Here is a 17651-nt window from a genome sequence, read left to right on the forward strand (position 1 = left end):
AGACCCACGTGGGCATGTACCCAATATTACGAATATGCCAAGATGAATGGAGATATTGTACTAGACTTAGATTTAAATTCTTTTTTTAGCACTTTTCTCTAATTTTTACTTTATAATTTTCATCTTGAAATAGGCAGATGAAATGCTGTAGAAAAATGTTAGAAGACAACTCCTTATGCTTATTATTGCAAAATTTATTTAAAAGAAGGCATCCTTGGCATTTACTTCTTCATTGTTGCTTTCTCCATGGTTTTTGAAGAGATTGACTTCAGTGGGGAATTTTTTTTGCTATCTCACATGAGAAATGTAGATAAGAAAGGGAATTAAATTAAGTCTAAGTGGATTTGGCTGTATATCTGCATGTCAAGTAAAGTAGTTGAAGACTAAAGGGCTGAAGGGTAGGATAAGATACTATGTTGATTTTTTTCTATAATAGAAAATGAAATTGGAATTACATCTTTTTTTCTGCCCGTTTGCTTTAAGCTCTTAGGTATTAGTGGAACTAAAGGGCAATTTAGAAACACTCTTCAAAGTAAAAATTCAGTATGCTCAGCACTATAGGGAGTACTTTGTACTTTCAAAACAAAGAGATTTTCATTAGATTATTTCCCACTTTTGTTTATGTCAATGAGGAGAATCTAATGAAATAGGCAGACTGTTGTTGAAGTACATCAGTGAATGCTCCTGAGGTATTTTATGTAACAATAATATATGACATTTCAGTTTTCATTCATAGATTACAACTGGGACCTATTCTTACCTATAAATGTTAGGACTGAATAAGCATTAGTGATCACTGTTTTAAGATGAATGTGTTTTGTGGTCTGGGGTAATTCATGAATACATCTGAACATATCTAGTACTTGGGGAGCTCTAAAATCAAACTTAGCAATTTGCAGAAATAATTCCTGCAGGTTATGAATCTTTGAGCAGTCACATTTTGTCTCAGTTACATTTTCTCTGACTTCTACTAAATGCAGATATTTAATTCACTCGTTCCTACAAAACTGAGCACTTACTGAACTGAATCCATGTATGTTGGAAATGTATTTGCATAGAGTTATTTTATTATTTAAATTATTTACATTGAAATATTTAATTGCTTGTTTATATGAAAAGTATTAATTTCTTTGCAGAGGACTTTTTATTACTATCCATGACCGGGGACACATCGCTACAATGCTGAAGTCCTGGCCAGAAAATGTCATCAAGGTAATTTCAGTTTAGTTTGTTTGATAAAGCTGACACCATTTTGCACCTGGGTTGGCTTGGTTAAGATATTTTGATTATCTTTTTCTAGTGAAATATTCAGATTAGATAGCGTATTATCAGTTAGATTTCAATTGTTTCTCAGCTTGCTTTTTTTTTTAAATAAATAGAAACAATGATGTTACAGCTATAGTTTGAAGCTTTTCCATCCTTACTTGTTTACCTATTGGCATCCTTTATTGTATTATTGATTAATTGGCCAATTACATTGAAAGTTATGCATTTAAAAAAAAAATCTGAATTCTTTTTCTGCATTTCACAGAATCACAGAATGGTTGAGGTTGGTAGGGACCTTTTGAGATCATCCGATCCAACACCCCTGCTCAAGCAGGGACACCTGGAGATGATTTCTCAGGGCTATGTCCAGTTTGGTTTTGAAGATCTCCAGTGGTGGAGACTCCACGGCCTCTCTGGGCAATCTGTTCCCATGTTTGGGTTAATCCAGCAAAACTACTAAATTTTCAGCTAAAATTGCTTGTCACAGAATATGACAAGGGAATTACTACATTGTCAGATGCTTCCCATACTGAGCTTGAAGCTGAATGTCTGGTTGCTGACTCATGTAAACCAGACAAGCACTCATAACATTCAGGGCTGAGAAATAATCATTGCTGTAAATAAGGATTGTGATTATCAGATCTATGCATTTAGCTTCTTGTTTGCATAGTGTGATTCTGGGCAGTCCTGTCTGAATGTTTTATTTTGATGAGATTACAATCCCTTTCCTCTTTTGGTATCAAGAAGTCACTGGCGGTATTGAAAATTTTGGACAAGAGGGTTATGAACATGGAGCTCTCCCTCCCAGCTCCCTGGCTGATCTGATTTCAGAGGGGTGGCACCACTGTCTTCATAAAAGTAGTTTGAAATTTGCAGGTCACGCTCAGAAAGAGATCCTTTACTGCATTCTTTGATTTCTTCCAGAGTATGATTTGTGATTTAGCCAATTTCATTTAATCAAGATTTAGAAGTTGTACACAGGGATATCCACAATTCTTTCTAAAAAAAATAAAATAATCCATTTGTAACCGGAAAATATATGGAATTTTGAAATATGTGTGTATATAACTAACTTTGTAACATCCAAAATTCCACCAAATTAGAAAAGAAGAATCATGCATTGTATTTACGATAGATGTCATTGTTGGCAGTAGGCATTGTAAAATTTTTAAACAGCTTCTGCTAGGCCACAGGATCTTTACTATAGTAGTTGTACTTCATTGCTCATGCTACAAGAACATTTTTGTGGTGCTACCTGCTTCGTTGCGATTGAAATGCTAACGTAAGAGTTTGACAATTTGGCTGCAGCTACAGCAGTGGATTTTTATGTATTTTTAAAATTTTATCTTGTATAAAGCTGTTTAAAGTTACAGTTAGGTTGTCTCTAACTGTAGACTTGTGCTCATTATGAATACAGGGTATGATGCTACTGTCCTTTACTATGAAAAATCTTCCTTGTTAGTGCAGACAACTTTGTGGGTTTTACTGAATTCCTGTATTTCTATCAATGGAAACACATGCTGCCTCATATGTATAAATACCACAGAGTATGTTATTTGCTCAAGGGAAAAAAAATACATTTTCTAAGGTTAAGAACCCTGTAGACAGCCCTGTGAAAGGCCAGCAGGAGAAGCTGCTGGCTCTGGTTCTCCTGAAAACAGTTACAACAAAACCCAGGAGTCCAGGGTTCATCTTTTTGTGGATAACTACCTTTCCTTTACTATTCTGTTTTGATACTGTTGACAGAAAAATGTAAGAGGGAACAATGCCAGTTCCCTTGTAATGTAATACTACATACCTCTCTTGTGTATTCCTAAAAGTTTTACAGGACAGCCCCATTTACATTGAAGCCACAGTCTAAAAAAGTGTAACAAAAGCACAGTGAAATACAATAATGCAATTCATGGCCTTTGTTGTACTATTGATTTATTTGTACCTGCTGCCATTTTAAAGTGAAAATTAAAAGAGCATAGTAAGATGATAACAGAATACTTAGCATGTACAGTACTGTATGAGAAAGAAGTGATTATTACAGTGCTTTTATTTCTTCCTCCAGGCTATTGTGGTGACAGATGGAGAACGTATACTTGGTCTTGGAGACCTCGGCTGCTATGGCATGGGCATTCCAGTTGGTAAACTGGCACTTTATACCGCATGTGGAGGAGTGAAACCTCACGAGTGCCTACCAGTGATGTTGGATGTGGGAACAGATAATGAGGTAAATCCTTCTCTGAGGTGTAATGCTAGCGGTTTTAAGGGAACTGTATAAAAGTTGTATAAAAGTTCTTGTTATGATAGAGTTTTCGATAATGCGGAACCTAAGAAGTCTTATGGAAAAAGTCTCATCCTAATGCACTGTGTAGATTGTTTTGTAAGGCTCGAGTAGGTGAGGAAGATATTGTCTGTAAAAACGTACCGTGTACATTGTAAATGTTAGAAAGTGGCATGGGAAATTAGATCTTAAGAGGGGGACGATAGAGTTAAAATTGTGATGCATTCCTTCTCTACTTCTGCTGCAGAATTCTTCTGCAGTGATTTCAGATGTGGATTCATTTTGGGGAAACAGTTTGAAAGTATAGTCTGGTATATGTTGGGAGTGCACATCTATGTACTTCAGCTGTACATTGACTTCAGCTATAGAAAGCTCTATAATGCAATTAATTTTCCCCAAATGAAGTCCCAGTGCTTCAAGTAAGTGGACTTTACCCGCTTTTACTTGGCTTCCCATTTGTACGAAGTGGAGAGATTTAAAGACAGCTAGTTGCTGAAAACTGGCTTTGTTATTTCCAGGCCTCCCAGGATTACTAGTTAATTACTTGGCCCCTGATGTTTCTCTTTTCTGCTGAAAGAACATTTGAATTATTGACTCTGAATGATGTCAGATATCATCAGCTATATCATTATGCTTTAGCAGAAGTTACAGTATAAATGATGCAAGCATTAAACTTTGTGCATGATAAATGCATCAGAGATTTATGAATATTAAAACTAAATAAGACATCTCCATACCAATGAATGTAGCAGGGATTTCTAGATTGTTGGGCTGGGTGTGTGCAACTTCAGCTTTATACACACACCTCCACCCCTTCCCCACGGGGATAGTTCAGACAATGCATCATGAAAGCATTACTGAACTGGGGAACAGTCTGCTACCCTCTCTCTCTATCCCCCAAGAACCTTCTCCTGAAAGTGGACAGATTTATTTGTAAAATGCATCTGAACACTGTAGCACATCGCTATATCAAATCATATACAAGTCTCATTGGCTGTATTCTTGGTCTGAGCAGTTGGGCCAGTTATTTATTATTGAATGTTTCTAGGCAGTAAACTACATCAGCTACTTATGATGCTGCATTTTGCTTTAATGCCTGAATTTCACCATCATTTTCGTTTTTCATGGGGTATTATTTTCTTGAAATACATCAAACATATAATATATACCTACAAATAGCGAAAAAGGCTCCACTTTTATGTCACTCTTCTTGTGACTAAACAATGAGTTCAGTCAAGGCGTCTGGAAGGGTGGCCAACCTGAAGTATTACAAGATGCATTACAAATTGTGTGAGCTGAGGTTGGTGCTCTGGCATACTCACCTTATCAGGAGGATGGTTTTTGTTATTGCTTTTGTTTTTTCACTTGGATAGTTATTTTAGGACCATATTGTGAACTGTTTCAATTTAGTTGTTGTCGCGTTAAGGGATGTAGCCGATTAACCGTTACGGGTCCGGTCGGATTCAGGGTACTGAACTATCACAATCACAGATTCACCAATAAGGCGTTAACCAATATGGGTCTGGTCGGATTCAGAGCACTGAACTACCACGGTCACGGATTCACCAGTAACGTATAACTGCCCTTACTCTGGTCGTGTTCAGTGAGAACTATCACGGCTAGGAACAATGCAGTTAAGTGCAATTTATTACAGCAACAGGTACACAGCTTCTTTGGATTGCTGGTGATAGTTACTGTCTGCAAAAGCAAGCTAGCATGCATGAAATGCACAGGTGCGCAGCCTGGAAATTAACACATTAAAAGGCACAAAGACTCTATAGAGATTTATAAGTTTCTGTGGAGACGCACAGTATAGCCAAGTGTTCAAATCTCACCCAAAGCCGTCCCAGTGCGGGGGATGAAGAGAGGCTCAGCCCGTCAACTGATCCCAGGAGTCAGGAGGTCCTCAGGATGGTGTATTCTCTCGTGATGTTATCTCCCCTGACAGTGGTATCTTCCCTAATGATAGTATCTTCCCTGACATCCCTTCTCTCTTGGGCCAATTTATATTATTTTCTATCTTTTAGGTGGAGCTTGAGTGACTCTAGTCAAGCATATCTTAGTTATGGTTGGTGAAAAGTTTTCCTGTCTCCGTTTAAAGGTATAGGCGCCAAGAGATTCAGAGCACATGCTCAGTGAGGGGTGGTCGCACCTTCGAGGTGGGTAGCTTTTGGGCTGGAGGTGTGTTTTGGTATTATAATGATATTATAATGAGCAAAAGTACGCTAGACTACAGCATTTGTCAAAACATGACAGGTCGTTGGCTCAGGGTAGCAAAAAGTGCGGCTTATCGGTCTCAGTGTGCACAAGAACAATTGAGTCCCTACCTGGTCACAGAGCCTAGCCGTGGTGTCTCCACTCCACTCTACGCTCCGTACTGCTCCTTAGAGCCAGCACACCAGGATCCCCCAGCGCGATAGCAGCTAAGGTTGGAAGCCTGGGGAACACTCAGGTAATGCAGCTACACCCTACCCTGAAAGCCTCTTCAGTGCTCTACATTTTCTTTAAAATGTGAATATTAGTTTTATTTTCCTAGTTACTTTAGGCAATTGCACCACAGTTGTACAGTCTACTTAATCGTAGCAGCTCAGTATGTTTTAGTGCCCAGCCAGCACTGTGGTTAGCAGCGCAGGAAAGAACTGATTCTGCTGGCATGCTTTTCATTCCTGCCCAAGTGTACATCAAGCTCAGATGTGCACCCACTGCTCAGCAGTGTAAAAGCCCCAAGTAGATTCTAAATATTCTGCTGCAAGAGACCTTAAACTTAACTTGAATGAATGGGAGGCTGGGTAAAGAGTTTTTTTTGTTTGTTTGTTTGTTTGTTTTCCTTACTGCTGTAGTAGTTACAAGAAATTACTATATTAGCTTATGACTCAGTACCATTCATGTTCATCTGAGTTTTTGCAGGGCTGAGGAGAAGTCAACAGCATGTGAGAAATGAAGGCTCTGAATCACATTTGGGTTAGGGGTTGCTCTGGAGGCAGCGCTATTGCTCTTTTGGGGTTGTGTTAGATTGCACTTCAAAGAGTAGACGGTTGTTTTTTTTTTTGTTTGTTTGTTTGTTTTTCCAGTTGGGATTGGGTGCTCAGATGTTTAAGCATTTATCTTAACGGCTTAACTGGGAATGAGACTCCTGAATTCTGCTGGAGGACTATGAGCAAGCTGGGCTCTGTTGGCATGCCTCATGACTGAAGAGCCCACATGGGCCTGCTCCTATTCCTTGTTCAGTTGGCTCTTGGCTCTAGTTCCCTGGCTACTTCAGTCACAGTCAGTGATACTGGGGCACCAGCACCCCTAATCTCTTCCCTCTTACACCCTGCCTCTGCCCCAGCAGCTCCTGTTCCCTCCCTACTGTCAGTGTTTGTGTCACCGCTTCAGGGAACCGAGGTGGCCAAAAAGTGATCACGTTTTGCTGGCTAAGCTGGTTATATTAGTTCAAGCTGCTGTCAATTCTTTGTTTTAAAATCTAAATCTTTTGGAAAAATAACAGTATCTTTATGCTATATTTTCTTGCCCAAGCCAGAATTTTCTATAATGAGACACAATAGAAATCACTCTCATAACTTGAGCATATATAAATAATAATTATGCTGAACATGTTTTTTGAAATGTGCAGATGTTTTCCATTTAGATTAGTTCCTTCTCCCTTTCTGTGGGGGCCTCAGTGCTTTAAAATAAGTTTCAAAATATGTATTTTTGGCAACTATAATCCTGTTTTGCACAACCTGCAAATTCTCCAGAAAGATTAAATCTTACTTTAAAGCAGATTGCAAGAAAAACTTCACAAATTCTCATCCTGTATTGTTTTGTTGCGCACAGGACACAAAACAGGAGCTCTATGCAGCAGCTCACTTAATTTCTGATAATTATTAAGTGCTTTATTACTGTTAGTTTTAGCAGAGGTATTTTAGCTGTGGTATTATCATGCTACTTGCAAAGGTAGGGATTAAGAAGAGAAGCAAATTTGTATACAATTGCCCAAATAATAAACAAGAGAAATCGAAAGTACTTGCTTACTAGTAAAAATTGTCCTAGTAGAAAGACTTGCTTGACTGAAGTAGTAAATCACTCTGTGCAATCAATGTAGGACTGAGCATCCAAAAGGAGTGGTGTTGACCACTGCCAAAAACAATATGCCAGTTTTGTAAGTCATTGACAAATTGGAAGCAAACAATTGCTGTTGGGACATTTTTATCCAAAACATTTTAAAACATTATATGTAGTACTATTAGTTATTTACAAGAGACCGTGAAAGTCTCTCTGAAAGTTGTGTCTTATGCAGTAGTCATTTATTTGTAGGGTGTGAAGATGGTACTTCTCGGGTGGGATTGCAATCCAGGTAAAACGTACTCATGCAGCAGTCTCAGTACTGATATGAAAGCGTTGCTGGGGGAGCTGAGGTGATGTGATTTCTGCATTCTGGGCATTCATCAAACATTAGAGAGGTATATGTTAATTGCCTTGCAATGGTTAAAGAAATAGCTTGCAAAAGGAAAACGAATGGTTATCAAGGTATGAGCAACTGCAACTCATTGGTGACCTATCTGAAACATGTACTCACCTCTAGAAGTGGGATGATTTCAGGATGATGGAAATAATCCATTTGAATCAAGGGAAAACATTTCAACATTAAAATACGAATGATGATTGTTTGCTACTTGAAACTGTTATTAAACTCATGAAATGAACTGCATTGAGGCAAACCTGTTGGTTAAAAAACAAACACAAAGAAACTAATAAAAACTGAGTTAACAGACAGTTAAAAAGCAAAAGACACTAAAGAAAAGAACTTTATCCATACTAATTATGAAGTGCAAGAATGAGTTTTTCTGTTGTTCCTGAAACTTTACCTTAATGGTGGTACTTGTAGAAGTGTTCATTGTCAATATAAATGTGGTAGATATTTTTTAAATGACAGTTTTATCTATCTCGGTGAGAAGTCTTATTTTCCATTGTATTAACAGTGAATGAATATGTTAAAAAAGCCTTAACAATTTGTCAGGGTCCTTAAATCAGAATGTCCAAATAATGGCAGTTCTTTAAAAAAAACAAAACCAAACAAAAAGCTGTGGTACAAACACTCTGGAACTTGCTTGCTGGAAAGCAAGCTGAGCTGAGTGGGGAAGAAGTATTGTCTTGTTTAATTGTACTTGGGAAAAATTGAGAAGTTCAGGAAGATGGAATTACAGTTAGGGCTCTTATTTAAAATAAAATGGTCCTGGTTGTGGTCCTGGTTATGTAACCTGACATAGAGCTTTAGTAAAATTAGAAAGATTGAGTAATCAAGCAATAAGAGTAAAATATCTATTCCTGATTAGCATGTTATTATAACCAGATTTAATCTAGCATTAAAATGAATTTACGGGTTTTTGGTCGACTCTCATTTTTACCTTCAGTAACATATTTGAATTCATACTGTTCCATTTAAGAAACAGGACCAATGAAAAAACAATCCAGACCTGTGTTACTACATAAAACACTATTTAAAACACATTTCTGCGAGGAACAATAAAATAGTTTTGGTTTTGTGGTATTTCAGAGTTTATTTTCAGTTCTGCAATGTTTAATATCTTTATCAATGGCTTGGAGGTAGTATTTTAGTTTCCAAGGGTAACAGATAAGCCATGGTTTGGTAGTGTTATCCAACCAGAGCAGGAATGAAATCTAGGCAGACTGTCAGCTTGTGTTATACAGAAGTCAAATTAGTGGTGAAAGGGTTTCTTCTGACTGTAAAAATCTTAACCTAATAATGTGTGCTTAACAGAGAAATCAGCACTCTGTTTATTTGGTATTTTAGAAGAAAAGCTATAGCAAGTTCTGGGCTAACAGAGCAGTCCCGTACTCAGGGGGCAGACTGCCAGTGTAAATTTGGTACTGGGAACGGCCAGCTTTGGGAGCTTTGGATGGTTTAGTTGTGTATTAGCATTTAAACATAAAGCATTTACCATAAATTTCTGTTTAGGTAGAAAGCATTCAATTCTTCTAAATGGTACTTTCCCACAGTGCAGAAAAGTCAAGTGGTGTTGTAAGAACTTGTTACGTGGGGAGTTTCTAGCAGCAAGCCTCCGTGTCCTGGAGCCAGCTGTCAGGATTGTTCCGTGGACTCAGCAGATCAAGTTGGTGGTTGGGCTTGGTGATTGTGAAGGTCTTTTCCAACCCAGATGATTCTGTGATTCAAGCTTCATCCAGGATGGCTTCAAGGAGGCTGGGCATGCAAACCTTCTCTTGCACTGGATAGACACAGTTAAATAGCTGGCTGGTCCTATACGCCATCATGCAGCTGCATCATGACTGTCAGTTCACTTTTTGCAAATGCCTATCTGATGTTGTTCCTTTATTCATACAACTGTCAAATACATAGATGTAAGTACCCAGCAGTGCACGTGAGAGAGAAACGTGCAGCTGCTCGAGCAGCTATTGCTCATTTGTCTGCCACACTTCGGGAGCGTAAGAAACCGTGGGCTGTTGTCTCAAGCTATTTCCTGCATGCTTGCTTTGGAATATTTTTCCCTTAACTTGCTGCAAATATTTAAATGCAGGAATGTGGCAGCTCTCACAGTTGTCCTAAATAGGTCAATGAGCATTACTGGGCTGGCAGTTCTGACGCTTCTGGAGGAATGACAGGCATCCATGATAGAAGACTGAATCCAGAAAAGCAGAGGTGCAAACGCAAGCTCAGTTCTTCAACATACATGCATACATACATACATACAGTTAGCTTTCTGCATTTCCCCAATTTACTTCCAAGTGTCAGAAGTACTGGTACCAGCCTTTCAGGTTTCCTATTACTCCAAAATATCTCTCTAAGAATGTGAAAAAGGAAGCTGCTGATAAAACACAGAGACAAACCTGCTTCTAATATTTGTATTCCAACCAAAATAGAAACTTGGACAGAGGAAAGCTGACTGTAGCGGAAAACTGCAATTTCTAATCTTATCAAACTAAAGATATAAACATATCAAACAAATCATGTACATTGTGTACAGCTGTAAGACTTTCTAAATAAGTTAGTCACAATTGGCATTCATTGTGGTTTTGCACTGTATTTTGTGTAGTTAATGTATTATAAAATGGTTGCGGTCTCTGAATTTAAAGAGCTCGTATTCCTCTTGCCTTGCCCTTGAATTATGGCTGTTAGAAGTAGAGCCAGCACTTCAGTGATAGTGTTACTGCAAAATAATAATGGCACTTCCTGAGTTCCACGAATAGAGGTTGCTCCTGTCTATATAGAAAGGAGCTATTTTTGTAGCCTGTGTGTATATGGGGCTCTCGTTCCTAGGTTGTTTTCTGCAGTGTGTTTGCTAGTAGTTTTGAGCATTTCTGACATGCAAATGACACCGAGTGTGACGCAGCTGGAGGTTTCTAGATACGCAGCTTCTCGTGTAGCTGTGTTGAATCTGATCAACTTAACCTGGCTGGCTGGGGTAGACAGGCTCATTTCCCTGTGCCACAGAGCAGCAAGGCCAGGCCAGGCGCTCAAAGGTAATGCTGTGGCCCAATCGTGCTGTACTCCAGACATTAAGATTTGTAAAACTATTGCTGGAGTAAATCTTCTGTGTTTTTCTTAGGGTTCACCCTACCTCCTATCCCTGCTGTTCTGGTAGGCGATAGCTGAGGTAACCTCCAGGCCTTTTCAGGAGTTTTTCTTGCTGTCTGTGCTCTCTTTCACAAATTTAGTGCTATTTTACAAGTGGAATATTTCCCCTTAGATCTTGCTGCAAGATCCTTCCCTGATAGTGCACTGCCAGCACTTCAACAAATGAGAAAATACATAAATATTCCTCTTTCCTCCCCTTTCCCCCTTCCACGTGGCAAGAAAATATTGTGGTAGGGTATTACTTTCCCTAGAGTCAATCATGAGTCATTTTTTCTTTTCACTGCTCAGAAGTACTGAAAAGTCAAGTCAGTTCTGAATTACGGTTCTGTCCAGCCCATTGTGCAGAAGAAAAAAAAATAATTTGCAGACATTCGTAGTCTCCTTTTAAATTTATTCAGTTATTTGGAGTGGACATAGTCTGTGTTAGAGGAGAGGACAAGTACAAGCTGTTTTTATTGATGGTTCTTCTAAAATTAAGGGACTTGGGTACAGTGGAAAAGATAGAGTTTAATTAATGTGTCTAACTGTCTAAAGGCTGAAGAGAGTTAAAAACAGGATTAAGGGTTTTTCAAGTCTAGATTTTATAGTCTGTAGTGGGAAGAAAATGGAAAGTCTGAATCTGAGTATGTCTGGCATTTCCCAAAAATGCAGAAAGGGATATGGATGCCGCTGGTTGATCGGAAATTGTCCTTCAAACCATGATTTTAATGAAAGAGAAATTTAGGTAGGATAAGGATTTTTGCATAGATAGTGATATGAAGCTTAAATGGAACAAAACAGTAACATACAGAGTGTGTTTGCTTCAGTATAGAATATTTTTTTCTCCATTGTGTTCCAGAAGATTTCACTTCTTAAATAAATATGGCATTGCCCATCACTCCTAAACATGCTTTATTTAAACAACAGGAGTACCCAAAACTGTGCCAACATCCATAATATATTTGCAGACCTAAAGAGGATACAACTTACAACAGCCACCATTTGCCCCTCATTGCAGGGTCCTTTGAACAACTTTCTTGAGTTTATCACAAGTACCCGATAGATGATATTTTTCATTACTTTTTGAAGAGCTTTCCCTATCTCACTCTTTAGTGTTCTCTTATGGAACAATTCTGGTAATACATTTAGGAACATTCACAACCTGAAAATTTTGAAAGCTATTTTGACTTTAACTCAGAAGTGTCACAAATTCATAAGAGTAATAATAAATCTAGATTTACCATTTGAATATATTTCTGCCATATGCTGCTGATCTGTTATTGACACATGTAGAACTGAAAGTCTTTTGACTAACCTGCAGCTCACTATTTCTGTAAAATATTATTTTCCCTTAGCCTGTTCTGTGAATTCATAGCTTTATATTTCTCAGATTTTGAGACTTGTGACCAAGTGAGGTTGGATTGTCAGGAAAGCACATAGAAAATAATGAAACAGAAGAGGAAGAAGAAATGAAATCACAGCTTTAGGCAACAGACAAGAAATTATGTTAAATAAGCTCACTTTAAATGGAACTTGAAGTAAATGGAAAATTAAAGGTTTATATCTGTCATCTTGTGAACAGTATATCCAAATCAATAGCCTGACAAGACGAGTCTGCTCTCTGAAGGAAATATTGACCTAAATTGTTAAATTTATCAGAGCTAGAGGATAATTTGTAGCAGTTTTTATACAGGTAATTAGAGGTACAATTATTTTAAAACAAATGTGATATAGTGACAAAAATATTTACTATTTATCATGAAGTATTCATTTTTTAACCTAAAAGTTCAATTGCTGCCAAAAATGCTCTAGATTCTGGGTTGTAGTTTTTACATGGCATAGTCAGCAAAGGACGTAGTTAATCATGTAGTAATATAGCACACAGACTAGAAAAGTAATTCATGATAAATTGAAGAAATACATCTGTATTGTTATTAAATATTCAAGCAGAGTGGCATTTTTAGTTAAATCACAGAGCAGTTTCAGCTAGATCTTTCTGTTCCTCTGTTTGCATGTTAGAAGCATATCAGTGGCAAATGCCAACGTCTCAGGCCTTCTTTGGGCTTTTATACACATCATCTTCCCTGTGTTTTCTTCAGGTTTATTAACATTTTCATGTTGTTCTTAGTGAGTCATATCTTATCACTGCTATTTCTTTCTCACTAATATTTTCATAGCAGCTTTCTGTTTGTTATAGACGTGAGATGAGTCCTTCAAAAGATACAATAAACTCTATTTTTATCATTAAAGATGTCAGATACATTCCCTCTGTTACAAGCCACTTCAAACTTGAATATAAATCTCCTTTACTCCGAGGACTGACATGTACATCAAGTTCTTAAAAGACCGATAAGTTGTGATAGACTAGTTTGGGGGTTTACTTTACATATTTGGTGGAGGGGGAGCATTGTTTCAATTCCAAAGCCAATTCCAAAACTTCATTTGGATTTCTCATGCCTCAGTATTTTTTCTCTGTAGATCAGGCATTTCAGCCTGATGCAGTTTCCTAAGAAGCTTCTTGGCTCCCATGTGCCTGAGCTAGTGAGATACTCCCTGGAATATGTCCACTGGCACAGAGCTTTACATACAGATCAGAGAAGTGAGCAAGCGGAAACATGGGAATATTTAACAGCATATAGGGCTGATTACGATTTTTCCACAGAATTTATTTGGAAGTTTAATATTTCAAAATACATGATTTTCTGTTAATTTAAATAAGAAACAAACCACTATGCAAACATCCATCAGAATTTCAGAATGTTGCCTCATTTTCTGTGAATAAGTAGGGCTGTGTGGGGACATTTTTGTTGACTATTACTGAAGTTGGAATTAGTTAATATTGAAATTCTTATCTTGATGGTAGCAATGGGTTTGGTTAAGTGAGTACTTATCCAAGGTCATCTTCTGTAGCTTAGAATTCTTGCTCTGTGCTTTCTTGTATCTACTGACTTTCCCTGACTTTATTCAGAGAATACAGACAGGGAAGGAACTGTAATTCTTTATGTGCTCTTCTGAATCTTGTGGAAAAAAAATAAACATGAATTTTGATGTATGTGATTTTTATTCTAATACAGACATTTCCGTTATTATAAAAGAGTCAAATAAGAGTCTCCAAATTTCTCTCTAATTAGACATCAGCTGAAAATCTTAGAAATATTTGGTTTCAATATATTTCATCACACAAAGTTAGGTACTATTTCTTGATAACTTTGTGTTTTTCACATGATATTCTGAAGTAATATAGAGTTCTGCTATTTTTTAAATTCCAGTAATCATAGTATATACTAGTTTTTCCTATCTTAATCTAACCATAGGTGCATAGTCAGACTTTACATTCATTTATGTGGAAGTGTTTTGTGCTCATGCAGATGTGTCCATTAAATCATACACAGAGTTAATATGTGTGGGATGTTAGAAAATTCCATATTTTCAAGTGGCCCTGTCATCAACAGAAATGGTAAATTGTTACTTAACACGGAGGTCTCTGTTGCATAGAATATTCTGTATTTTGGAATACTGTGTTTTATTTGGAAACCACATTTCCTCTTTTAATCTCATTAAATATGTCAGACTGCATGGTAGTTTGCATCTGACTTTTGTCCATTTCTTTTTTTTTTTTCCATATGTTTCTATGTTCCAGATTTACTCTGAGAACTATAATCAATTTTCACAGACTCTTTTCTTGCAAACATATCCAATGTGATGTGTGCAGGCAGGCTCACTGATGAGATGCATCAGGCAGTTGTCAAAAGGTTGATGTCTTTATCCTTAGGAATGGAAAATGGCTCATTCTTCAGTCCAGGCTTTTTCCAGTGACCCAATTAGAGCTCAAGTCCTGCTGAGGTAGACCTCTTAGCTTTGAGAGAATGCTGAGGAAATCAGTATTATCAGTCAAGGTTATCTGTTACGTAGTCTTAAAAATACAGTTCGGTGTCATTTAAGGAGACTTCTTGCACATTGATTTCCTTGCAAGAAATTGGAAAGGATGTGTTCTACACAACTATTTTCATTGTTTTTAACAGTGAATATTGCCATCTCAGAATTCACTTCTGCAATTAAAAATCTGAGAATCACGTTAGGTTTTTACTGAATGCTTCAATAACTAAATTTCCTAATTTATACTTACAACTATATCCTCAAAGCTGCATACTTTTTTAACCAGGAATATTTAAACCCTCTGTGGACTTTTCTTGAAGTGACTACAGAATATTCCTGAGATGGGATTTCATGAAGAAATAGTGAAGTTTCTAGTGTGTTTCAGTCTATAAAAAATGGTGTTTTGGAGAATCTGTGAGTTTGTCTTCTATTTCGTCCATAGTATTTTTCAAATTGTTGTTGTGTTGTTGTTTTGTTTGTTTGTTTTGTTTTGTTAGTGTTTTGTTGGTTTGTTTTATTTTTGGTCTTTTAATTACTATTATTTCTATGTGCTTAGGTGTTTCCATGTTTGCATTAAACCTTCTAATTCTTCCGTTGGTAGAAGAGTGTGTACAAATGGCTTGTGCTTCCTAAGGGATTCAGTAAGTGTGCATTAGCCGAACAAGAAAACATTGCCTACTCCTGCTATGAACTAATTGTGTACAAAGGGGAACAGCATTTCCTCACCATATTTAGAGCTGTTAACTGTTTTGACTCATTTGCAAAAGGAGAATATAACGTGCTATTCTTTACCACTGCATTCCCAGAGGAACGTGTTACATCACCTCCCTTGTTTTCATTTAGATGCTTTCCTCAAATTTTGTTAGGCACAGCTTAGTAGCTATGAGTATTGGCAGATTTATCAATAAAACTCAAATATAAACAAGCTTGTTTCTTAAACATTTATTCAGTTTAAATATTTTTCTAACTCAATTTCATAATATGTGTACTAACAGCATTTTGATTACCCGTGTGTTCACTTGTAATGGGCTTCTTTCTTAACAGTGAAAAGAAATTCTGTGTTAAAATTGTTTCTGTTATAATGCTTGTCTCCTTCTGTCCTAATGTAGGTATAAAACCTATCTTGATCTACATTTTGTAGCAAAAATGCTTTTAAAACTATAATAGAACAATGACAACAACTACAAAACAAACAAACAAAATTAAACAAGAGTAGTCTTAATTTTCTTCACCTGGGGTTTACTGTTGTCATTGTACAACAAAAGGTTACTATGATCTTTAAAACACATACAATTGTTCTGGTATGATTAAATTAAATGAGACTTTCAATTAAATCTTCTATGTTAAATTTTCATATTGTACAATATATTATTAAATATTTCAAAACCAGACTTAACTTCACCATCATCCTGTATTTCCTGTGCATAAAGTTTTCTTACACTGCCATAAAATACTGGAGATCACTATTCATAGTCTCCTTGTAACCATTCAGACTTCTTACGTTGTATGGGTACTAGACCCAAATCTAGACTTTTCTAGTATACCCACATAGCCAGCAACATTTTTGCCTGTTCTCTTTTATCTTTCCCATACTTACAATTCAACAGAATGAGCAATTATAATCTCATATTTGAATGATTCATCTTAATAACCTGGACCCCCACTGCTGAACTCAGTAAGCCCCAAATGGCTGGGCAAGAGATGAGTAGCTTGAAAGTCATCCAAACCTGAACTAATTATCTGAGGCTAATTTTATGAAGAAAAGTGGAGACTTCTTGTAGAGTAGCTGTCTCAAATTGGTTTAATGAACTGTATCTTAAAATTATCTATTTTTGTTGAGTGGCTTAGACAAGAGCTTAGACAACCTTATATGTTGAAATATCCAATACGGGTTCTTAATTTAGATAACGTGAATTCATACCTGATTTGCACTTCACTTTCCTCTCACTACTCGGACATGTTGTTGCTGCATTGCTCAGAAGGCTTCTAAAAAGGTTAAAACTTTTTTTTGAACGTATGTCAACCTCTTATTAAACAAACAATTTGTATCATTAAGAAATGCCATTCTACTGCTTAGTGTGTGAGAAGACCTCACCAATTGTCTCTCACTGTTGTTCCATTGTCATCCTTTAAACTTTGCCATTTTGGCTAGGAGAGTGTGGTATTCTTTTTCTGAGACTGTTTATTTATTTTTATGAAATATGCTATTTATGAATATTTCTTTTGTGAAATATTCTACTTCATTAGACCATGGAAAATGTGATGAAGCCAGATGGTGTTTCAGATTGTCACATTTACCAAACAGCATATCTGCAGGGATTTTTAGGACCCGAGAAGAAGCTGAGGAGGAAAGGGCATTAGCAAGAAAGAACATAAATGCTGGCACTGGATTTAAGTCTTGGTTTCAGCTCATATTAAAAAAGCATGAGCTGTATTCTGATGTTAACAGCAATTCTGTCAGTCCATTTCATTTCTTTTCACTCCACTTTTCAGCAAAGGGGATCTATAAAAGAGGGCAGAAATGAATATCTGGAAATGCTTATTTTGGATAGTATGCATGAATATCCATAGACCAAACTGATGGAAGACTTTATTTCAAGATACATCAAACATTTCCAACTCTTCAAACTCAGAAGACAGCAACAGATACTGTTTGTTTTT

General features: G+C 36.9%; 1 protein-coding gene across 1 annotated transcript in view; it reads left to right on the forward strand.

The window, feature by feature from the left end:
• Positions 1-17651, forward strand: part of ME1 (malic enzyme 1) — a 180686-nt gene that overhangs the window by 76283 nt on the left and 86752 nt on the right. The window contains exons 4-5 of the mRNA XM_013180081.3: positions 1137-1212; positions 3323-3484. Of these exons, the coding sequence (XP_013035535.3) occupies positions 1137-1212; positions 3323-3484 (238 nt within the window). The remainder of the gene's footprint in view (positions 1-1136; positions 1213-3322; positions 3485-17651) is intronic.

The sequence above is a fragment of the Anser cygnoides genome, chromosome 3 (genome assembly GCF_040182565.1).
Source record: "Anser cygnoides isolate HZ-2024a breed goose chromosome 3, Taihu_goose_T2T_genome, whole genome shotgun sequence".
NCBI classification, from domain to species: Eukaryota; Metazoa; Chordata; class Aves; order Anseriformes; family Anatidae; genus Anser; species Anser cygnoides.